The sequence below is a fragment of the Camellia sinensis genome, chromosome 5 (genome assembly GCF_055761805.1).
Source record: "Camellia sinensis isolate YWXY chromosome 5, ASM5576180v1, whole genome shotgun sequence".
Lineage (NCBI taxonomy): Eukaryota > Viridiplantae > Streptophyta > Magnoliopsida > Ericales > Theaceae > Camellia > Camellia sinensis.
The window spans coordinates 19,662,455-19,687,620 of NC_138965.1; the positions used below are offsets into that span (position 1 = coordinate 19,662,455).

A 25,166-nucleotide genomic window follows, 5' to 3' on the forward strand; every position below is an offset into this window, starting at 1 on the left:
CTCACGGGAGGTCGAGTACGGAGAATCAACGAGAAGAGAATCCCAGAAGACACGCCGAACCAAGGAAGCCTGCACCAAAGAACATCGGGATGTTCAGGAGAAGGAACTTTGTCTCGACACGACCAATGGAGGGAGGTCCAAAAGGACTCACAATGACACTGGAAGTAGTGTACCAAAGAGGGCTAGAGAATAATGCTTGGGAGTTGGAATTTACAAGCTAAGATTAGTTTAACACTTGTTGAAATTTTAAATTTACAAGTTGAAGTTAAACCGATGCCATATTTAACACTTGTTGAAATTTAAGTTTACAAGTTGAAGTTAAACCGAGGTCATGTTTAACACTTGTTGAAATTTAAAATTTACAAGTTGAAGTTAAACTGATGACATGCTTAACACTTGTTGAAATTTAAAATTTACAAGTTAAAGTTAAACCGATGTCATGTTTAACACTTGTTGAAATTTAAAATTTACAAGTTGAAGTTAAGCCGAGGTCATGTTAAAAGAAAATTGGTTTAACACTTATTGAAATTTTAAACAATTTATAAGTTGAAATTATGCCAAAGTTATTTTTAAAGAAGTATCTGCAAAATATTGCCGAGATTAGCATATTACCAAGATTTGGAAAATAGTGAAGGACAGAGCGAGCTTAGCCAACGTGCTAAATAGAAGAAACGATATAGGTTCCATCACCTCAAGATGCTGAGGTAATAGAACCTAGGGGTAGTTGCGGGAACATAAATTTTGAATGACGACACGTGGCCGAGGTGCCACCGAAGTGTCAGTCGAGGTGTCACGTGTCTTGGTCATGACACCAAGATGATCTCAGCTAGGCCGAGGTTATCTGCGAAGAAACCGGAATCCGGGATAAGCGGATAAGGGACAAGAGTCCTAGAATGGGAGAGGACTTCAGTTTGGGTAAAGATAACACTCTTAGAGAGTTTATCCCAATCCTACTGGGAATCCAAAATTAGCAGTAATCCTAAGTCCATTGAAGCTAGGCTTCTATTGGGATTAGGTAAGTGTTGGCTATAAAAAAGAGACACCCCCATGAGTCCAAGGTATGCTTTTTATGCTTTGAATAGTGAGTTAAGCACTTTTGCTATCTTTGAGAGATAATTGACTTGATCGTCGGAGTGCCTTCGGGTGGACGAACCACCGCCGGAATCTCTTCTTTTTGTGACAGGTCGTTCAGGCTTAATCTATTCTGCCAGTATTCCCCAGTTGAGTGCTTGATTGGCAGTGTGGTCGAAAATTGACACACACAATAGCCTTTGCCCAAAAAGCCAATAAAATTATCGAGAAAATGTCAACTATGTATTGCAAGCTTTTTGTATGATTTTTAGAACTGATTTTATAGAAAATTTCAACAAATATTAGGGAGATGTTTGAGGAAATTGATGTGAATCATTTACACTCCGTATGTTTGTTTTGGCATAAAATGTTTTTTTGATATTTGGTATGACAAAAAAACATTTTACTTGGTTAAAAGCAAAAAAAAAAAAAGCTTATTTGAACAAAAAAAAACCTACTTCTGTTTTTTTCGTGTGGATAAAATTGAACATATTTTTCAAAACTAGAGTCCAAAGAACACCATCACGCACCATTGTCAACCACCGCCATCTTACTACCACATCAACAACACCACTAGCACAAACACACAAATATATTATTTTTTTTTGTCGAAAAGAAAAATAATTTTGTCCAAGACAAACAAAATATTAGTTAATGTTGGGGCATGGTGCTTTCCTAGATGGAGCATGATCTTGTTAATTTTAATTCATCATATGCTATTTAAAATGACTTGGAATTATTTTAATCAAAAGAGTTGAAGAATCAAGATATCATGCATATATATAAATGATTTTCTCATAGAAAAATCATTGAAACTCGTTGAGTTTACGAATGGTACAATAGCATTAACTCATTTCATACTTGTCATCAGGATGAGACATGAATTGTGTTCTTTTTTATGAATACATTTACCAATTTGAATGAATGATTCTTATGATCTAGTCACTTTAACCCATAAATTTTTATGGGAATCTCATTGAATTGAATTGAATTGAATTGCTTCAAAATCCCAAAGAAGTGTGGAATTTTGTCAAGACTTTGGTAATTCTTTGCCAGCCAAGAATGAAAGGAAAAGAATAAATGCTCTCTTAGGCTGAAACAGAGGAACTTCATGCCCAGCTCCTCTCACTGTGGCAAAGGTTAGTCCATCATACACCTCTGTCCACCCTCCTACCTATTTACAGAGAATTAATATATCATTTACAATCACATTTTTTCCTTTTTTTTTGGTGGGTGAGAATCAAATCATTTTATGAGTTTTTTGTTATGAAACTTGTGCATACCTGGCGCTTGGAGTACCAGGGATACCAACGTGTTTTAACTGTGAGATTGAGATGACTCAAAGAAAACCTGGTGGCAGTTACTGGTACTACTGAATCTGTGTCACCGCTGCAATATTGAGAATAAACAATTCAATTAGGCACCTGATTTTCTTCTTCTTTTTAACCCAAGGCACTTAAGTTGTAGCATTAATATCGATAAGGAAGCCTAGTAGGGAAGGTCCCTAGCAATTTGTGAGAGTTGAAAGAATGCCACATCTCATCTGTATTGTTATTTTTTTTTATTAATCGATAGTAGAGTAATTATAAGTATGAGAAATATTATATCATTAAACAAATCGAGCAGCTTGTATCCATTAAACAAATTACTAGCCTACAATAACTAAAAAATCAACCAAGTCTACCTAACAATCAATTACTAAGCCAACTAAACCCGAGCCCAACAACCACCATAATGGGGAGAAATAAATCACTATAAAAGATAGCAAATTCATTTTCATAAGAGTTGAACCCACAATCTCAATTGTATTTATATAATATAGAAAAATAAGAATAATTATACAAGAAAGAATAAGATTTAGGGGATTTGTAAATCAATGAAAGAACAAAAAATAATTACAAAAACATGGAGTTGCAAGCAAAGCCATTGTTCCGGTGTGAATAAGGTCACAATTTTCACTTGCATTAGAATTTTACATGTATGTGCCTACAAAGTTGAGAAAAGTTTTAGTAATATACCTGAAAACCCAAATTCTAAGACCAGCTGCAATTAACTCCTTGTATGTGGGTAGCATTGAAACTTGAGAGTCATTCCAATTCTTTATTAGAACATCACTACACAATTGAAAACCATATGAAACAATGTTTTCTGCTTTCAAGAAAGTTTTCTAAAACCACCACTTATGTAGGAAACACTTTCAAATTATTTTCGCTCACAAATGGAAAACAATATGAAAACATTTTTTCCCCTAGAAAGTCTTCAGAAAACATTTTTTAAAACTACAGGGATTAATCTGTATTTTAAATAAATTTCCTAACAAAAAAATATTTATAATTTTTAAAACTACAAGGATTAATTGTATTTTAAACAAATTTCAGAATGTGTATTTATAATTTATCCAAAACAAAACTATAAAAAAAAAATAGCATAGAGAAACAACAATGCTTGGTAGTTCGAATTTTCATGAATCGAATGACTCGAATATTTCAAAACGACGTCGTTTTAAAAGGACGTCGTTTTGAAACATTCGAGTCATTTAGACCATACAAATTTGAGCTACTAAACATTTTTCACAGAGAAATTGGATATATACCTGCAAGCAGTCCATTTATATGGAATCTTTGTAATATTTGCATGCAAGGCCCTTTGAACATCTGGTCGATTATAATACTTCTCTGCATAATTCTCAGTACAAGGGTCATAACCAGAGACAACTCTACGACGTCGTATGAGAGTATTCTTGAGCCTCATTGACCGTATAGTACTAGTACTAGTATTAGTAGTAGTACTAGTATTAATACAGACAGGTGTATAAATACTGTATTGATCAATATTTCCAAACTCGTGATTGATTGCATAGTTTACAGAATCATCGCACTGCTGAGAAGTAGTGTCTGCGGTGAAGTTACAGTTAGCGAGGATTGATTTGTAGGTAGAGTCTGATATCATGGAATGAGTCCACCAAAATGTAACTGTACCAATGTTGTCGTAGTAGTCATCTGTTACTGCATTCCCCACCTGCAATTTTCATTATTACCCATTAACTTTCTATTATTTTTATGAATAAATTTACACTAATAAATTTATCGGTCAGGATATGTAAGTAAATAAGTTTAGTTAATAAAATTAATTGGTAAGTGCCCCTTTATTAAATTTTACTTTGGTTTTTATTGTTTTAAAGTTCAATATAAATAATTTAGTCTTTTTTTTTTTTTTTTTGATTCAAAAAATAGATATGCAGATAGGCTACTCCAACATATCCGCCAGGGAGTATTGTCCCTTAGCACCTACAATATATCTGCAGGGAACCCCACCACACTTATGTCGGGGCCGAAGCTTAGGCCCCCCGCGTGCTCTAGGAGCTAAGGAATATGTTTAACCCCAACAAGGGGCTATGGAGACTCGAACCCAAGCCTTGAGTGAGGGATTCGAAGGTCTTATCCACTGAACCAACCCCCTGTTGGTAAATAATTTAGTCCTTACACTTTTAAGTTCAGTTTCAATTTGATTATTCCATCCAGAATATCGTTAATTTTTTTACGTTTATATCTCGAGAAACTAACAAGTGTTCCCAAATCATTAATTTCAACATTTAACTTGTAACAGAAGGTCTAAATTGAAGCTATATTTGAAGTATAAGGACCAAATTATTTAATTTAAAATAGTAAGGATCAAAATAAAATTTAAATCAAATTATAAGTGTAATTTACTCCATATTTAGTTTAGATTATGTTTGGATGGTAAGAATAGAGAGGTGGAACGAGAATATATCATTCCAAGTTCCTTTTCTTAAGGTAAAATGAGATTCTCACACTCACATCTCTATAAAATTCTCATATTTTTGAAAAATGTAAATCCTTTAAAGTTATGTTTGGATGACAATAATAAAAGATAATGAATGTGAATTTCATTTTTAGGAATCAAATTGCTAAGAATAAAATCCACAGTCAATACTATTAAAAGTGAATTCTACGAAAAAAAGACTATTCTAAACATTGTGAGGTTCCCATGAGAGAGTGTAGGATCAGACTTCTACTCAGGTATTTACGAATTGCTTTTCTATTCTAATTCATTTCAAATGTTGGAATCATAGATATTAAGAATTTCATTCTTATTTTCCCTCAAGATTTCTATTATCCAAACTGATTCTAAGAGTGAATCAAATAGATGTAGCAGCAAAATCCTTTCTCTCTTTTTTTTTTTCATAGAAAATTCTTAATCAAACTGAACATTTGAATTGCATTGACAGATGAATCTCAATGCTGTCAACTCAATTCTCATTGATTATTTTTATTCCTACCATCCAAACATTTATTTTAATATTGTAATGTAACATGTGTAGACTTACAATGAATCCTTTGAGATTGATGATTGGATGAGAATATGCTTTATTATAATCATGAATTTTCTTGGCCAACTGAGGAACATAATGCCCTACATGTAAAAACACAAAATCAACAAGTTAAATTTCTTGGCCAACTTTTTGTCATGTATTCTCTTCTTCTTTTGTAATATTTTGTTATTATCATTAATAATCTTTTTTTTTTTTTTCTCTTTTGCCAAGAAATTAAAAATAAATAAAATAAACCGTAATAGATATACCTGCATAACTCTCCCCTGCAATGTAGAAGTCCCTATATTTATATTGTGGAAACCTTGAGAACCATCTTATAAGGAAAACTAGGGCATCTTCAGCTGTGACATCAAAATAAAACATTAGCGTTATGTTTGGATTTTAAATTTATAAGAGAAAAAAAAATAAAACAGAAATAAAATTACTTATACATATAACATATCGATTTTTTTTTGTCCAGAATCAATAATTTTATTTATTTTCTTCTCATTTTCCTAAATCAATTGCACTAATTTTTTTTTTTTTAAAAAAAATTGACTTCATTTTATTTTCCTATATTTTCGCTTTGCTTTTTTTATTTCTTTCTCCACAAATTAAAATTTGAAACATAGCATAATGATGGTGACAAAATAAATAAATAAAATGTTACCAACATGAAAGTATATATAATTGGTGAATGTATGTATGTACCAGTTCTCTCATCGCCAGAATCCGTAAGGTCAGAGCTTGTGTTTGTGTATGAGAAACCAACCCCAGCAGGTGATTCCAGGAAAAGAAGATTTGCCTCTGTAAAGTGTAAAATTGAAATTATATACTTTTTGGGAATAAATAAGAAAAAAAAAATAGTGAATTGAAGATTGTTTTTAAATTAAAGGTAGATATGTATGTAATTCAACAAAGTTATAAAAAATAAAAATAAAAAGGCCAACTGATTTTAGTGACTACTGCTCTAATTCGTCACCAAAACTTTTTTGGTGATGAATATATAACTTATGATGACATTAAGTTCAGTCGCTAAAATTGGATTTTCTTGCAATGCAACTTTCAATTTGAAGATGAAAGAAAAAGAAACAAAATAAATAAATAAATGTAGTACAAGAAAATGCTGTGAAAATCACGACTTTAAACTTGAATAGTGTTTTAAAATCCTGACTTCATTAAAATTGTGCTTTGAAAATAAGATTTCAATTAGTTTATTGTGTTCTACAGTTTATTTGTAAAATGTGACTTCAAAAATCAAAGTGAGTATGGTAAATAAATTTAAAACTGTTTGGATATGAGATATTAATTTTTTATAAAAGAAAATAAAAGAAAAGGTGGGTTTGGTAAATATTTCTCAGATACAAATGAATAGACATTTATAAAAAATTAAAGAAAATTAATCCATAAAGTCTATATAGGGAAATGTTGATATATTTAGTTTTAAGAGTTTTCTTATAAACTAATTAGTTTTTTTTGTTTTGAAAAAATTATATTTATTTGATTTGCTACCATTTGAGTTTAAATGAATGTCCTTTTGTGATTATTTTTTTAATTTTTTCATTTGTTTTTGGGATGGGAATGGATAAGTAAGGTGTAGAAGATTCTTTTTAGGGGAATTGGTAGCTGAAGTGTTAATTGTAGATTATTGAAATCTACATTTCTGTTAATATAATTTTCTGGTATTACATTGGAGTATTACATTATAGTGTTATATTTGAAAAAAATATACTAAAAAGTTTTTGTGTTACATTGATTGGAGTATTACGTTTAGAAAAAAAAAAATACACTAAGAATTTTTTTTAAAATGTTTCGTTTGAGAAAAGTACACTAATGAGTTTATTAAGGTGTTATATTTGAGTGTTACATTTGAAAAAAAAAATACGCTAATTTTTTTTTTTAGATGTTACATTATTATAGTTAAGAAAAGTACACTAAGTAATTTTTTAGTATATTACATTGGAGTGTTATGTTTAGAAAAAGTATATTAAAGAGTTTTTGTTTGTTACATTGATTGGAGTGTTACGTTTGAGAAAAGTACATTAATGAGTTTGTTTTTAAAATGTTACATTGTTACGTTTAAAAAAAATATACTAAGAAATTTTTTAGTGTATTACATTGGAGTGTTATATTTTTTGACTGTTACGTTGGAGTGTTATATTTGAAAAAAGTACATTAAAGAATTTTTTTGAAAGGTTATGTTTAGTAATATCAATATTCTGAGAAAATTCACATTTGTTCCTTGGGTCCATAAGAAAAAAAAAAGAGAACCAAAAATTTCATAAAATTTCTATTTAAGATTTATTGATATTTCACCCAAAAATTAACCCCCCAAAAAAGTAAATTTATTTTTCCCATTAAATTTCTTTTCTCTTAAAAGTCCAAGGTTCAAATAAAATATAAATAAATTAATTGTATGATGGGTTTTTATTTTATTTTTAATGATGGTTAATAATTATGTATTACCTGTATTCCAAGAATATTTGTTGAGATAGAGAGACGAAGCAGTTTTGTTAATGCGAAATGGACCTATTTCCTCTGATGCTCCGTATGCCACTGATGAACAACCTGGTCCTGTACACAACACATCTCATACATATTTATTTACGTTCTCTTTAATTTAAAGATAAGAAATTATTTGAAATATATAAGTTAAATCTATTGTATCCTTTACAGAAATTTTATGTCACTAGGAAAAATGCAGAAAATAATACAAAAAAAAGTTATTGTTTGGCTCTAAAAAATAAACAAATTTGTTTTTGAAAATAGACTATTTTTTTTCTCAAACAAATGCAATACAATGAAATAGTTATTATCTATACGGAAGGTTTTACAAAATGAACGGTTAGACAATTTATATATATATATATATATATATATATATATATTTGTTATAAGATAAGATGTTAAAAAATTAATAAATTAAATTATAACGGAAGAGTCACAATCTTTCCATCAAGTCAAATCCTAAATCTCTGAATTTCTCAGTGTCTCAAAAGATAATTATACGAACTATGCCAACTGCCTTGTTCAAAGGTTTTCATATATAAACCATAAAGTTACACATTATGCATGTTTATATTTCTAAATTCTAATGCATCAACAAAGTGTCTATGTATTCTATTGTGGCCAACTCGGAGACATCGGGTGTGTTTGGTATTTATCACTTGTTTATCTTTTAAAACTTTTAATTCTGAAATTTTTCCAAATTTTTATGCAGAAAAAAATGTGGAGCCCTTGAAATTTTTTTCTTAAATAAGAATTATAACGTTTCTTATACAAAAAATTATGAAATCATATAGTGGAAGGTGATATTAATTAGATTACTGTTGTACAAACAAAAAATTATATGGAATAATGCAACTTTTGGCTCTTTTATTTAAACTTAAAGACCTATTATTATAATTAATAGAATTTAAAATGTCACTATCATATTATTCCAAACGAAATTTTTTTGAGAATTTTCTATTTTGTATATAAATCTTATTAATTATCATAATTTTAGCTGTCGTTTAGTGTAAAGATTTTTGGAGCTAAAAGGTTAAAATAGTCAAAAAAAATAAAATAAAATAGGCTAAAAAATTAATAAGACAAAATATCACATTTAAACCATAATCATTTTTTTTTTCTCATAAAAGTTTTAAAAGTCAAAAAACTCATCCCAAATAAATTTTTTTAACCCCAAAATAAAATAACTAAAAAAATTAAAAAATCAATACACGTTTCAAACGAAACCCGAGTTGAAGCCTCCCCTAACTTAGAGTTTTCTCTTTTAATATGAAGGTAGATCTAGACATTGCGTCTCTAAGCTGGAATCATTAGATTAAGATTAAATTTAATGGAAAAAAAAAAGTAAAATATTCTTTCATTAATTCAAGATACAAACATAGACTTATCATTTACATTACTAATAACACCTTCCTAATTGTTCAAGTTAGCTAACCATGCAATAAGAGAAGCCGTTGTTGGTCTAGAGGTAATCATTTAGCCTCTGTTTGACAAGTTGGTTCTTAGACTTTTTTGGTTATTTTAGCCACAAAAGACAAAATAGGCTATTTTAGCCATAACAAACAAAACATCACATCCAACCCATAATCATTACATTCTTCTCTCACAAAAAAACTCAAAAAAGTCAAAAAGCCAAAAAGTCCTTCCCAAACCAAACTTTTAAGCCCAGACTAAAATAGCCAAAAAAGCCAAAAAGCCAAAAAGCCAACCCACTTCCCAAACGGAGGCTTAATGAATTTTAATACAGTTTATGTTAGGAATCTCAAGGAATTTATTAGCCTCCGTTTGGGAAGTGGGTTGACTTTTTGGCTTTTTAACTTTTTGGCTATTTTAGCCTGGGCTAAAAAGTTTGATTTGGGAAGGACTTTTTTGATTTTTTTTGTGAGAGAAGAATATAATGATTATGGGTTGGATGTGATATTTTATTTTTTGTGGCTAAAATAGCCTATTTTGTCTTTTGTGACTAAAATAGCTAAAAAAGCCCCGTTTTGCTCTTGCCAAACGGAGCCTAAATTTTTTACTAAATCTCTTATATAGATGTAGAACCCATATATATATGGGCTTGCGTGAATTTCACATCCATATAAAAAATTTGATAAAAAGTCTAATAAATTATTTGAATCCATAACATTTTTCATCATTTATTATTTCTTTTCTTTTCCCAAAAATGTTTTCTTTCTTCCAAGTAGTGAGTAGTCAGCTTTCATTGTTAATCCACAAGATGTGTGTATTATTCCCAAAATTGTGTAGATCTACTTAGTGCTTAATTTTTAGATTTTGTTAACGTTTGTATTTTTATTTTATTTTTTCACAATTCGGTGTTCAGATTTGAGAATCGATTAATTTAGGAGATCAATCACACTATTTACTTGTAGGGAGTCCAATTAAAACAAGACAAAATTCTATATGAACTGGCTCTAAAAAAATCTTTAAACCTAGGTTTTAAACTTGAAATTATGAGATGTTTTGAGAAGATAGTTAAAAGTTGGCAAGTTGGCTTTTTAATTTTTTTTAACCTTTTTAAAAAAAATATGTAAAAAATATAAGAGATGATATGACCCAAAATGAATTAAAAGTTAGGAAGTAATTTTTAACCCTCTTCCTGAAAAAAACCCTATAGAAGAGCACATCTCTAAATCCAAAGCCTTGACTAACAACGTGGAATAAATCGTGTAATATTTTTAAACCTTCTCACCATACAACACACACATTAATGAGACCTTTATTTTTTTTTCTTATTAGGCCAGTGGAAGGCAGAGGAGAGAAATTCTGGGATTTAAATTCAGGCGCTGAATTTGGCCAATTTATAGGAATCAAGATATTTTTTTAATACACAACTCGCTTTACACCATTAAAAATTAATTATGCTACAATTATCATATTTATATATTATAAAATATTTATCATTTTACGTGTCATCATTGCATTTCTAATAATATGAGTGATGATAAACAATTTATGATATAAACATTTGATCATAGCAACATTATTGTTAAAAAAATATCATATTTTGTCATTAGGTTAAACATCATTTTTCTAACAACTTAAATTTTTAAATGAATTATCAATTAATAATTTATTATGATATCGGAAGAGATAACAAATCATATTTGTGTTGAGCGTGTTGAGAATTTAAGAGTAAGAATTGAACGAAATGGTTTTATTTTATTTTCTAGAGAGAGATAAAGATGGAAGAGGCATTTTTGTTGTTAAAACATGAAAAATGTAAGGCAAATTATATTTTTTCGTTTAGTTGTTTTTTCTTTTTTTTCCCTTTTGACTCTTCATATTATAATTTTTTTTCCAATTTACTCTTAAAATTAACTTCTATTTAAAATTAGATTAAAAAAATGTCACAGTCACTGTCACATGGCATAAAATATATATTATTATATTGAAATTTAACTTTGTGCTAAATGTATAAATTATATATAATAAAATATTTTTATGCATATGATTGTCACCGTATTGTTTTTTTTATCTAATTTTATATATAAATTAGTTTTTGAAATAAATTGAAAAAGGTCAAAGTAAGAAAAAAGGAAGGGGAATAACAAGAGAGTGGTGGTAAGAAAAAAATTATAAATCAATGATAAAATTTATACAATTTAATAATTAAAATATTACATTTTCTTATGAGTTTGTAACTTTTTTTTATTATTATTGTTATGCCACTCCCCAAAAAAATCTCAAAAGCCAAAGCGGAAAAAGTAGCCAAATATAACGAGTCAAATTGTAATTTATAACCAAAAAATGTAGGACACTTACAAAAGTAGTGGTGGAAAAGTTATTGTGCTTTCTTGTGCAGTTTTGGAGCTTCTTTCCCTATATATGAATGATAGACCCAAAGAATTTGGGACAAAAATAATTCAGGGACCTTTTCGTACCCTTTTGTTGCTAAATTATAATTTATAGTGGAAAAGTGAGGGAGGGCTCATCTCGATATTACTATTCTCCATGTTTCATCCTATTCTATTGTCTAAGTTTCATAACACTAATTTAAATTGTTTAACGTATAAATTTTATAGTAAAAATTATTTTTATAAAAAATTAAATTTGTCAAATATTACTAAATATGTGAATAAATTATATTTTATTTTTTTCAATAGACAACAACTATTAATTTAAATTTAAACTACTTATTTTATAAAATAAAATATGACTTTTTCTTCTATTCATCGATATCTGATAAAATTGATTTTTTACTATGAGATTTATAAAATAAACAATTTTTAGTATGAGATTTATAAAATAAACCATTTAAATTGAAATTGATTCATCGATAAAATTGAAATTGAAATTAGAATTATGAAATTGAAATTAATTCATCGATAAAATGTGACTTTTTCTTCTATTCATAGATAATTTTTACTATCAGATTTATAAAATAAACAATTTAAATTATTATTGTAAACTCAAAATTTTATAACAATAAAATATAAAAAAAATAGTAGTATAGAGATTTAGGATTTGTTTGAGATGTGGATTGGATATTTGGTTTTTTTTTTTTTTACTTTTTGGCTATTTTAGTCTGGAATTAAAAAATCTCGTTTAGGATAGACTTTTTAGATTTTTTGACTTTTGTGAAAAAAAATTAAAATAATTATGAGTTAGATATAATATTTTGTCTTATTACGTTAAAAAATTTATTTTATTTTTTTGACTAAAATAATTAAAGAATTAAAAAAAACTTGGCATGACAAGGGTTACCATTCTCCAAATGTGGTGCCACTTTGCGGCTTTGAAAATTCTTCTCTCTTGTGAATATATGTAGTTTTTTGGTAAGAAATATTGTGAGTGTGCTTGATTTGCATTTTGAGATAAATTTTTCAAAAAAATTTAGGGAGAGAGTTTAAAATATTTTTTGGTTTATTTAGTTGTATATTTTGAAAATAGTTTTGGAGTTTGGGAGTTTGAAATGATTTGATATTTTGCTGTAATTGAGTAGATACGTGTGAGAAAAAAAGTGATTGAGAAAAAAAGAGTAAAGAGAAAAAGTGATTGATTGATGTGTAATAGGGAGAGAAGTAATTTTGAAAATTTTTAGAAAAATTTGTAATCAAACATGTTTTTAGAATTTTTTTTCTAAAAACATGTTTCAAAACACAAACCAAACACACCTTGTGGGCATGTATACAGATCCTTTTTGAGCTTTATGTCCTCTTCCAAACTGAGAATTGCGTCAGAATGGGAGAGGAATAAAATCATGAAAAAGATAGAGGCAGAGAGAGATCACGGGTTAATTTTAATTATAAAACTGAATATAAATATAATTTTAAAAAAAATATTGCCAATATCCGATATAACTTTATGTTTGGGTTGGATTTCTAAAATTATTTACTGATTTTTTAAAAATAAAAATTAATTTGACAAAAAATAAATATCAAAAATATTGTTTTTGAATTTTTAAAAATGATTTTAGCGATCGAAAAAAATAAGACTATATACAAATGATAACTATTTTTGATTTTTTTTCACAAAATTAATTTTCAATTTTTTTCTTAAAAAAATCTGAAAAAATTATAAAAATTAAATCAAGCATGGCCTTAATTTTTTTTTTTTTTTGCAAATATATGTTTTATTCAATGTACTTTTAAAAAATGAATAGTTCGAATCATGAGTGGTACTAAAGGGGGTGTTTGATGTGACTTATTTTGGCCAATTTATAGATTTTAATTTTAAAAAAATTATTTTGAATTGTTTAATTAAATTTATTTCAAATAATTTTTTATTTTAGTAATTTATTTATACTTAAAAAGTTGATTTGATAAGTTCTTCATTCTTATTATCAACTTTTACTATAGGTGTGTTAATTTATGACTATATCCTTAGATTTTATTTTATTTTTTTTGAAAATAGAAAAAAACCAAAATAGACTGTGGATTAATTATTTTTATGAAAAATGTGGACTAGTAGTGAATAACAAAAAAATTAAAATTAATTCAATTTGCAACTAACAAAGGTTAATTCAATTTAAACAGGGGTAAAAAAGATATTTATACATTAAAAAACTATTTCACGGCTTATTTACCAAATACTACTCAGCAACTTAAATTTATAATCTAACAACTGCACCAAACAGATTAACAATTTCTGATTAAAACTATAATCTATTAAATTATAATCTATAATATGTTTTAAGAGTTGCACCAAACACCCCCAAAGTAGACCCTATTCCATATGTGTTTTCTTTTAGGAAAAGACTTCTCTCTAGTCCGCAAAGTGGAGTAGGCGGTGTTGTTTGGCCCATAGAGTCGACCACGAGTCTCATTTTGATGATCCGAATCGTCAATATTTACAACTCGTCGAGAATTTCATCATTGCAAAAAATCACGTTAATCGGATATCGATAACTTGTTGATTAGATCATGTTTTTGTCAATGGTAAATATTATTTCAAAAATAAATTATTGACATGTATTTTGATTAAGTGCTTATTGATATCCGATCAATGTGATTTTTTTTATGATAAAATACTGAACAAATTTTACATATTAAATAGTTTGAATAATCAAAATAAAACATATAATAAGCCTCGCGAACCTAACAACATCGCCTAATCCACTGAGAATCTTCCCCGTTTCTTTTAATACTCTCTCCATCCTAAATTGCTAGTCTATTTTCATTGTTCCACCACAAATTTCAAAAAAGCATTTATATTTTTAAATTTATTTTTCCGCTATTTTATAGACTTTATTTACAAGAATTAATTGAGATTTTTTAATTTGCAAAAAAAAATTATTTTTTAAATAAAAATACATTATTTATTGGTCCAATTAAAGGATACCTAACAACTAGTTTTGAACTATAAAACAATAAAATAAAATAAATAAAATCTTTTGTTTACTTTTCAAAACACAATTCTATTTTTAAATCATGATTTGGATATATATTAAGCGAACATATTTTAAAAAAAATACTATAAATCTCAAATAATCTATTAAATTTTCTACCAACACAAACCTATATATTTGTGGTTCCACGTTTGGTATAAAATTTGATAAATTATTTAGGGTCCCTGTATAACTCTATTTTAAAAATACAATTCAAAATTATTTTCAAAACTATCTCTTTTCTTTTATTTTTTCTTTTATTATTAATTAATCAATTAATCAATTTTTTTCTCATCTCTCTCTCTCTCTCCTCTCACATTCTATATATCAATCAATTAAAAAATAAAAATAAGTATAAATCATTTTAAAACTATTTTCAAAACTAATAACCGAATAATTTTTTTCTTTTTAAATCATGATTCAAAAACTTAAAACTCAAAACAAAATTTCACTTTCAAATTATAATTCTAAAATTAAACTAAATAGACGTTCTAGTCTTGACGTTGAATTTGGTGCATTATAGCGGGGGAGGAGGCGGTTTGCTAATGTACACCGGTGGTCGATGAGAGTTATTGGAGGCCAAAAAGGTGTAGGCATGGATAGAGTGGGACTGACTAGTGTGTGCGCACCAGAGAAGAAACAGTGGGAACAAGCATGCATTAGTTATTTTTGTCATTTATTGAGGGCCAGAGGTAGTTTTTGACTTGCCATTTTTAAGAACAAGCATGCATTTGTTATTTTTGTCATTTATTGAGGGTCAGGGGTAATGTCAGTGAGCTTAAAAATTTTATTAAAAATTTTACTAAATGTTTTCTATTTGAATTCTATAACCATATAAAATATTTGATAAAAGTTTTAATAAAATTTTTAATATTTTTGTATTTTGAAATCATTAATATGACATTGCAATTGACCACAAACATACCCCAATTTTTTTTTGAAAAAAAAATAAAAAAATAAAAAAAATAAATTAATGGTGAGTCAATCAAATGATACCAAATTTAATGGGAAATTGTTTTGTAAGGAAAATATAATTCAGGATAGATTTAGAAAATAAATTACTCATAAGTAGTTTTTGACTTATCATTTTGAAACCATTAATATGACATTACAATTGAACCCAAACATACCAAAAACATAAAAATAAAAATAGAAAATATAGAAATTAATTAATTTTGAGCCAATCAAATCATACCAAATTTAATGGGAAATTATTTATAAGGAAAATACAATTCAGGGTAAATTTAGAGAAAAAAAAGTTTAAATATTAATAATTAAATTCCTAATTTTTTTCATGCATCCGCAACTATTTAAAAAAAAACCTACTGAATCGTAAATTTTCCATTGTTTATTTGGTTCTATGTTATTTAATTCCTAGAAAATTTTCTTTAATTTTAGAGGTGCTCAAATTTGGTGAACTGACAAAACTTTTGGGCCATGAGAGTTTTGTAGTGTTTGGCTATGAATCAAAATAGTCTTTGTTATAAGACTTTTCTGATGTGTTATGAATTAAAGTAACATTGGTTATGAAGCTTTTGTAGTGCTTTTGTCACAACTAAAATCAATGAAAGTTATAAATAACAGTAACTGAAATTTTAAGTGCACATCATACTCAAAAAAAAAAAAAAAAATAAAATAAAATAAAAAATTTAGAATGTGTAATATGGTCTTCTCCAATGAAAATAAATATGTTGATTATGATTAATAAACTTAATTCAGTCAATACAATTACATCCTATTAAAATATTAATTATTAACTTGTCTAAAAACTTAAGATATGACAGAGAGACAATTTTATTATTTATATTATATTTGTCCTATGATTCTTTATTTATTTTTTTTAAATTGTTCTAATGAACTCTCAGCTATTAAGACATGAGAATAAATAAATTTGATGAGTGGAAAGATCACGGGTGGAAGTGAGTAATTTTAGGAGTGCATGAAATATATATTTTTATATGAGCAATAAATAATTATTTAATTTTTTCTTCTACTTTTTACATAGGACATTTCACATTCTCCATTAACAGTGATTGTACCATGATTCATAGTCAACAATATCATAGTTCATGCAAAAACATGGTCATAAAAAATAAAAAGTAAATAAAAAATTTTAAAACTGACCTCCATTGAGCCAAAGAACAAGAGGCTTATTGTGAGGAATTGTGGTAGATTCAGTCAACCAATAAAAGAGAGCTCGGCCGTGTTGTTCATTGACAGTAATGTAGCCTGAAAACTGTGAAAATGTGACCATTGGTTGACCAGGAAGTGCAGTGATTCGATCCATCTCTTGTTGTTTTGTTTTTGAATCAATATTGCCATTGATTGATACAATAAAGACAAAGCTCAACAATATTATTGTTGACCTCCTTTTTGCTTCATGAGTTGCCATAGCAGAAGTCTCTTCTCTCTCTCTCTCTCTCTCTCTCTCTCTCTCTCTCTTATGTACTAGGGAGGCTTGGAGTCTAATCTTGGGTTTTTATTAACTGCACAGTGCACTCTTTCTTTGTAAGATGGACACAGTATGTGGACCTTCTGTCTCCCTCTCTGTCTCTCGTCTTGCTATTTTGAGAGAGAGACAGAGACAGAGAATTGTGATGTATTTATGATGTTGCTGCTTTATGGATTATGGGTTCTAACCAAGTTCTGGTGTAGGTTCAAATTGCCTTGCAGGACCAGCTCATCTCTCCCTTCTTCCTATGCGTGGGACTGTGGACCTATCAACGTAGGAAGGTGGGAGGGAAGGTTAAGGAAGAGGAATAGTTGTGGGGAGTTTTGGATTCTTTAGGCCACGTTTGTTTGATATATTAAGTTAGATAAGATTATTAGTGAAGGGATAGTCCATGAATAGATTGTTAATATCGAGATTAAAAATATTAGAGTTCTCAAAAGTCTTATCAAAATTTTTACTAAATGTCTCACATGGGTGTAGGACTCACATGCTAGAGATCCTAAAAGTTTTACTAAATATCTTACATGGGTGTGAGATCCACATGCTAGAGATCCCAAAAGTCTTACTAAAATTTTTACCAAATATCTAACATAGTGTGGGTCTCACACCAATGTAAGATATTTGATAGAACTTTTGGGGTATGTAGCATTACTCTATGGAGATTGTTAATGAGAGGATTAAGTAAAAGTATATTGAATTAATGATAGTATAGGAGATGATTAGTGATGAGATTGTTAAATTATTTTTATATTAAAAAAACTAAAACAAATATTAAAATAACCATGTGCACTTGGTAAAATAAAATAATTTTTTTTTTTTTTTTTTTTTGTAAAATAGACTTAATTCTCTCACTATTTTCCTAATCCCACCTAGAACTCAGCCAAGCTAATCTCTTACTAACAGGGATTACTAAGCCCCTTAGACTATCAATCCACTCTCTCATTTCACTGCTAAACATGATGTGGGTGGGACTCATAGTCATGGTAGTCCAATCCGGCCACTTAAGCCGCAAAACAAACATGGCCTTAATGCTATACAACACAAAGAGGTCGATTTGGTGCAACTTATGACAAGTTATGCTAGGGATTTCAAATAAATTATCAAATATTTTACCAAACCTCTCACATGGGTGTATGAATCACATATGTGTGGGTCCCACACTCATGTAAGAGATTTGGTAGAATATTTGATAATTTATTTAGGGTCTCTATTATGAAAGGATAATGTTAAGGATACTAAATTTTTTACCAAATATCTCACATGGGTGTGGAATTCGTAATTTTGTGGACCCGACACCATGTGAAACATTTGATCATTTATTTTGTAGAAAATTTATGACCTATAACATTTTCCTTTATGAATTGCTTATACAATTTAAGATTATTTACATTAAGATCCTTTTAATTATTAATGAATATTATTTTATATTACTTTTAATTATAAAAATGTGTCACTATTACTCCTTTTTGGCAGCCTCCAAAAGGGGCTTATTTGTATCATTTTTATAGATGAGAAGGTTAATATGTATGGATTCATAAATGAGTAAAATGATATTCGTTAATAATTGAATGGGCCTTAGTGTGATTAATCCTATAATTTATGATTCGGGAATAATTAAATGAATTTTTAAAATTTATAAAGTTTAATATCAAAAAAATAAGGGCAGAGATGCTTTTAATTTTAATTTTTGATTGTCAGTTTTAAACTTGCTAAAAGTTATACCCAAAGGGTCGCTCAGGAGACAGGTGAAACTACATCGTATTAAATAACGTCACGCTTGCCAATTCAATATTTTAATTTAAAAGTTAAAATGTTAATATAAAAATTAAAAAGTTAATAATTTATATAAATAAGTCAAATATTTTCTTTTTTTTCTTTATTTTTTACATAACTTTTCGTAAAAAAATCAAAAAATTATTTTAAAAATACCAACTTGCTTGTTTTGATTTTTCAAAAAATTCTACTTTCTTATTTTCTGTGTTTTTTTGTTTTTACTGAATTTTTTAATATTTTAAGCAATTTTTTTACTTTTTAGACACCTAACATAAATACACCTAAAAAGTAAAAAAATTGTAAAAAAAATCTTTTAAAAATTCACTAAATACCAAAAATACAAGAATTCAGAACATTTTTTTATATTTTTATGTATTTATTAATTTTTAAAAATATTTTTTCACAAATTTTTTACTTTTTAGATACATCTAAGTAAGGTGCATCTAAAAAAGTAAAAAAAAATGTTTAAAATTTTAAAAATATTCACTAAAAACAAAAAAATATGAAAATCAAAAAATTTAATTTTTAAAAAACTTAATCCAAAAAACTCAAACTAAACACACTAATTTTGTTTACCTTATATCTTAAAAAAACAAAAAATTATTAAAATAATATATTCTCAAATATACCTGAGTATAGTTGGCGCTCTAAAAGTTAATAAAGATCGGTTTAAGTAGTAGAATTCATTATCTTTTGAATAGAGCTTCAGAGCCCCAGTGGGGTGTTGGAGTCTGCTGTGATTGGTGAAAAAATTATTATTATTATTATTTTTTTTTGAGCCAGTAACAGGCTGATACATCACTGGGGGTCGCGCCCACTGGGGGTCAGAAGCATTTCTGTTATCTTTTATGTTGATATTTTGGCCGACATACAGAAAATTAACATTTGTTTAGTATGATTTTTCAAAATTTATTTTTACATGAATTTTTATTTATTTATACTTATTTTTTTAAAAAAATATTTTTTAGAGGTACATAATCAAGATGCATTTAAGAAGTAAAAAAAATTGGCTAAAATATTTTTAAAATTATTAAAAATAAACAAAAAAAATTGCATGCATTTTTGTTCTGATTTTTAATTTTTTTAGTGAATCTTTTTAATATTTTAGTTAATTTTTTACATACATATAATCTTAATGTATTTAAAAAATTAAAAACAAATTAACGAAAATATGAAAAAAAAAATTGGAGGATTAACCAATAAGTACTATATTTTGGATTTGTAATCCATATTGTTCCATATTTTTTCTTGTGATTCATTTAGTCTTTTTGGATGTGTAATGACTCATTTTCCCGCTACATTAGAGTGTCACATTTAGAAAAAATACACTAAAATATTTTTTAATGTCACATCATACTCACCACGTTAGAATGTCCCATTTGAAAAAAGTACACTAAATAATTTTTAATTTTTTCAGAGTGTCACATCATACCTGCCACGTTGGAGTGTCACATGTCACATTTGGGAAAAATACACTAAGGAGTTTTTTTTTTGAAGTGTCACATTATACATGTCACATTGTTACGTTTGGAAAAAGTATATTAAGGAGTTTTAAATTTTTTTAGAGTGTCACATCATACCTACCACGTTGTCACGTTTAAAAAAAGTACACTAAGAATTTTTTTTTGAAATGTCACATTATATCTGTCACGTTATCATGTTTAAGAAAAGTACATTAATGATTTTTTATTTTTTCTGAAGTGTCACATTATATCCGTCACGTTGTCACGTTTGAGAAAAGTACATTAAAGAGTTATTATTTTTTTTGAAGTGTCACATCATACCTGTCACGTTGTCACGTTTGAAAAAAGTATACTAAAGAGTTTGTATTTTTTTAAAATGTCACATCATACCTACCACTGTCACATTTGAAAAAGTTTACTAAGGAGGAATTATTTTTTTTAAAGTAAAAGTTTTGGAGTGTCACATTATACCCGTTACGTTGTCCCATTTAGAAAAAGTAAACTTAGGAGTTTTTAATTTTTTTTAAAATGTCACATCGTTAGAGTGTGATATTAATACCTGTCACATTAGAGTATCACATTATACCTGTCACATTAATAAAAGAGTGTAATTGTCTACTAAAGTACTACCAAAATAAAAAATAGAACCGCATAAAAATAAACTCCCCACTAATAGGACTTAATAGATCAATAAAAAAAATTTAGAACTAATTAGAGCACTTATTTATTGGATGAAGTTTATTGATAAATATCTCAAAAAAATTCATAAAAAATAAATTAAAATCCGTTTAAAAATAATTTATGAAAATATAAACCAAACAACTTTAGTTTTTGGTGATTGGCACGAAGTATTGCTCCAAGAGCTAGCAATCAATTTTCCTGACGCAAAAGGGTGCTCATAAATAAGCATTATCGTAACAACTCAGAAAAATAACTATAAAAATAACAAAAATACTAGAGGTCCTAAAAATTTTACTAAAAATTTTATCAAAATTCTACTAAAAATTTTACCAAATGTTTCACACACATTTGGTAAAATTTTTGGTAGAATATTTGGGATCTCTAGCATTACTTTAAAAATAAACATAAATTACACTTCTTTTTTTAAAAAAAGGTTTAAAAAAATTAAAACAAATTTTATAATTTTGACATGATTACATTGATATTTATTTTAGTAATGTTAAAAAGATCAAAATTGATGTAGATACTATAAAAACATAAAGATACATAAGATAATTATTTATAGTAATATAAAATAGATGATACAATCATTTTTTTAGTTATATGACTAATGAATTTCTGATGAAAATGTGGATTATATAAATTAAAACTTGAAGGAAATTTTTTTGTTTTAATAATTTGTTTTTTCAACTTTGACTTAAAGATTTTAGGGCTTCTCGTTGAAAATGACATAAAAATAAAATCACAATTTTTTAAAATTTTTTTTATTAAAGACAAAAAGAAAAAAAGAAAAAAAAAAGGGAAAGAATGTGGATAAATAGCTATTGCCAAACAGGCTCTTAGATTATGAAGTCAAATAATGGTTATTCAACAGGAAAATGTTCTAGTACCAAATCTTCACCTAATATATTGATTGATCTGTAAGTCTATAATTGGGAAGGGTGTGGTTGGTCAACCTTTCTTTAATTAATTATTGATTAATTATTCGTATATATAGCTCTCTTAATTAATTACGTTTAGTTTTGTACTAGTTGTCAATGAAGTGGTTAAAAAACTTGTGTCATCAATATTATCTTCAACCTAAAGTTAATTGTTATATATATGTGGGGACATATTTTCGAGGTCGTACCACGTGGCCGAGATTTTGACCAAGGTGTCACGTAAACGAGCCAGATTGCCGAGATGATTGCAGTATTGTCGAGATATGATACAGTAATACCAGAGTCTGAAATATTCAGATATAAGATAAGAATTCTAGATAAATGATGCGCTTAGTTCAAATAAGGATGAGACTGTTGAGCAGTTCATCCATATCTAACTAAGAGTCCGAGATAAGTATTGTGCTTGAATTCTATAAAATGAGACTTCTAGGTGATGATGGCACTATTTGCTATAAAAGTAAGGCACCCTGTGGGTCTAAGGTATGTTTGGACTGGTGCACTGAATACTTGTTAGATATCTTTGAGAGATAAGATTGACTGATTTGATCGTTGGAGTGCCCCCTTGTGAATGAGCCGTCGTGGTATTCTTGTCTTCTTGTTAGCAAGTGCTTGGTTTAATCTATTTTGCCATGTGCTCGCCAGCTAAGTTTCCTGTTTGGTTGTGAAGTCAGAAATCAACACCCACAATTTAACGTCGTTTGTGGAAACTTAGTATAAAATAGATGACCAACGCCGAACAAGAGGTGAGAGTCGGCGGCGACATGGACAATGAGGAAGATAAGTATGTAGATTCAAACGTTGGAGGAGGAAACAATGACGAAGAAATGTAAGAAGTAAATCCTATGGCAAACAATGTTGCAAAAGGCCATAACGGCCCGAAAAAAGGCAGCCGAGAAGAGTACTACAACAAGAACGACTGCCAAGTATGGAAAGAAAGGTGCCTGAGAAGAAACGATGAGCTGAAGGATTTGGCAAACAAGTTAACAGACTTGCAAATCGTGGTGAACTTCATGATACAGAGCAAGGTGATGCAACTGGTGTTGCCTTTGTCGGAAACACTGAATCTAGTAGGAAATGCCTACGCCCAAAAGAAAGAATTAGTTGCAGTGCCAACTGTCCTACAACATGAGAAGAGACCTGGGAATTTGCATCGGTGATCCTAAAACGCTGAGTGGACAAAATCATGGCGAGAAAAGTCCCAAAGAACCCTGAGGACCAAGGGAACTCGGATCCAGGGATCTCAGTAGGTCAACGGGCAGGGCCTCTACTTTGACGACGTAGTAGATGTGGAGAAGTCCAAAAGGATGCATCCCAACACATGTAGCAGCACACCGAATAGGCTGAAATCGATCTATAGTTGAGCTCCTAGACGGTTGAAGAAAGATTTGAGAGACTACCTCCAAAGGAAGAGACAGGACATCGAGTTCACATCTATCGCCCAGCCGAAGACACCATTCTCGGTGGAGTTGGATACATTTGGGGCGCCGAAGAGATTCAGCATACTAAGATTCCAGATCTATGATGGTAAATCAGACCCAACTTTCATATTGGTTTGTATTTGAATGCAATGTCTTTGTGGAGTGGGAATGAACAGTTATTGTGCAAGATGTTCCCATCGACATTTGGGGAAATAGTGTCGGATTAGTTTCACAAATTGTTGAAGGGATATATGAAGAGATGGGAAGGCCTGGCCAAAATGTTTGTGGCCAGGTTTGTTACGAACAAATTGCATCCACTGAGGGTATATTCCGTATTGGTTTTGAAGATTAGCGATGGCAAAAACCTTAGGGCTTATGTCAAAAGGTACTACGAGGTTTACAATTGGATCTCGGTTTGTGACCAGAAATTTGCAGTCGTGTATTTCAAGAACGACTTGGAGGATAACTGTTCGCTTCGGCAATCCCTTGCAAAGACCCTCCCAAAGAACATGGAGGACCTCATGGCAAGGATTGAGAAGTGCACAAGGGCAGAGGAAGACAAGAAAGCAAAGAAGATAGGTACAGTGAAGCAGGAGAAGAGAAACGACTCACTAAAGCGTAGCCGAGGAAATACCGGCTCTGACAAGTCAGAACTAGGATTAAAGGCTATGCAAGCCGTGAGCACGATTTTCAAGATCCCTATTTACAAGATCTTGGAAAGGATTAGAAATTAGCCATACTTCAAGGCACCACAGAAGACCCTAGGGGAGTACATGAGCAGGAATCCTAGGAAGAACTGTGCTTACCATGATGAGAACGGGCACATGACTCAAGGGCACATGACTCAAGGGTGCCAGGCTTTGAAACAACACTTGGAGGATTTGGTTAGGCAAGGACACCTAAGAGACATGATAGACGAAGCAAAAATATGAGAGGAACAAGCGAAGCTGGCCTAGGAGCAGCACCACCACCCCCGCCACCACAAGCAGATGGACCACTGGTTATCAACTTGATCCACACGAAGGTTAAAGAAAACGAGATCCGAGGAGAGACACAGAAGGTAAGGCATTTGCAGCATGTCTACCAAGTTCAACAGAAGAAGTCTTGAATGGAGAGACATCGGAGGCCGATGATCTTATTCACAGAAGAAGACGTAGATATGGTATAACATCCGCACAACGATACTCTAGTAGTGACACTGAAGATTGGAGACTGCCAAGTAAGGCATATATTGATAGATCAACGTAGCTCCTATGACATAATGTATGCAAGATATTATAAGGAGCTTGGCCTCACAAGGACGATCTGGAGCAATCCGACAGCCCCATGGTCAGATTTAATGAGACCTCGACGTGGCCAGTTGGCACCGCAAACTTAGAGGTTCAGGCAGGAATCAAGATGATAACCATAGAGTTTACCATGATAGGCACCCCTTCTTCATACAACATCATCTTAGGAAGACCTTGGCTACATACTATAAGGGATGTTCCCTCAACTATACACCAGCTGTTGCGGTTCCTAACCGAGTTCGGGATTAAGAAGGTGAGAGGAGACCAAGTGTAGGCAAAAAATTACTCCATAGCAGCAATGAAGTACACCTGCAATGTTAGAAAAGCGGAGATGGTAAAGATAGAAGACTGTGGACACCCCATTTTTGACCGCTCGCAAGGCTTGAGCACTTTCTCTAGTACACT

At 29.5% G+C, this 25,166-nt stretch overlaps 1 protein-coding gene across 1 annotated transcript; it reads right to left on the reverse strand.

Moving 5' to 3' along the window:
- Positions 1–1,895: 1,895 nt before the first annotated feature.
- Positions 1,896–17,463, reverse strand: LOC114315817 (serine carboxypeptidase 24). The gene is made up of 9 exons (XM_028262430.2): positions 16,869–17,463; positions 7,871–7,978; positions 6,116–6,211; positions 5,674–5,766; positions 5,420–5,505; positions 3,665–4,089; positions 3,090–3,185; positions 2,355–2,460; positions 1,896–2,245 (listed from the first exon to the last, which is right to left on the reverse strand). Exons 1-9 carry the CDS (start codon positions 17,134–17,136, stop codon positions 2,102–2,104), a joined length of 1,422 nt encoding a protein of 473 aa, XP_028118231.1. The 5' UTR covers positions 17,137–17,463; the 3' UTR covers positions 1,896–2,101.
- Positions 17,464–25,166: the final 7,703 nt, after the last annotated feature.

Bases quoted from the DNA above. Each gene is read 5' to 3' on its own strand.
- LOC114315817 (XM_028262430.2), bottom strand. From the start codon at position 17,136: ATGGCAACTCATGAAGCAAAAAGGAGGTCAACAATAATATTGTTGAGC. The intron at 6,212-7,870 runs GTAATACATAAT...TACACTTTACAG, and splicing joins CAAATATTCTTGGAATACAG to AGGCAAATCTTCTTTTCCTG. The intron at 3,186-3,664 runs GTATATATCCAA...TCAATTGTGTAG, and splicing joins TATAAATGGACTGCTTGCAG to TGATGTTCTAATAAAGAATT.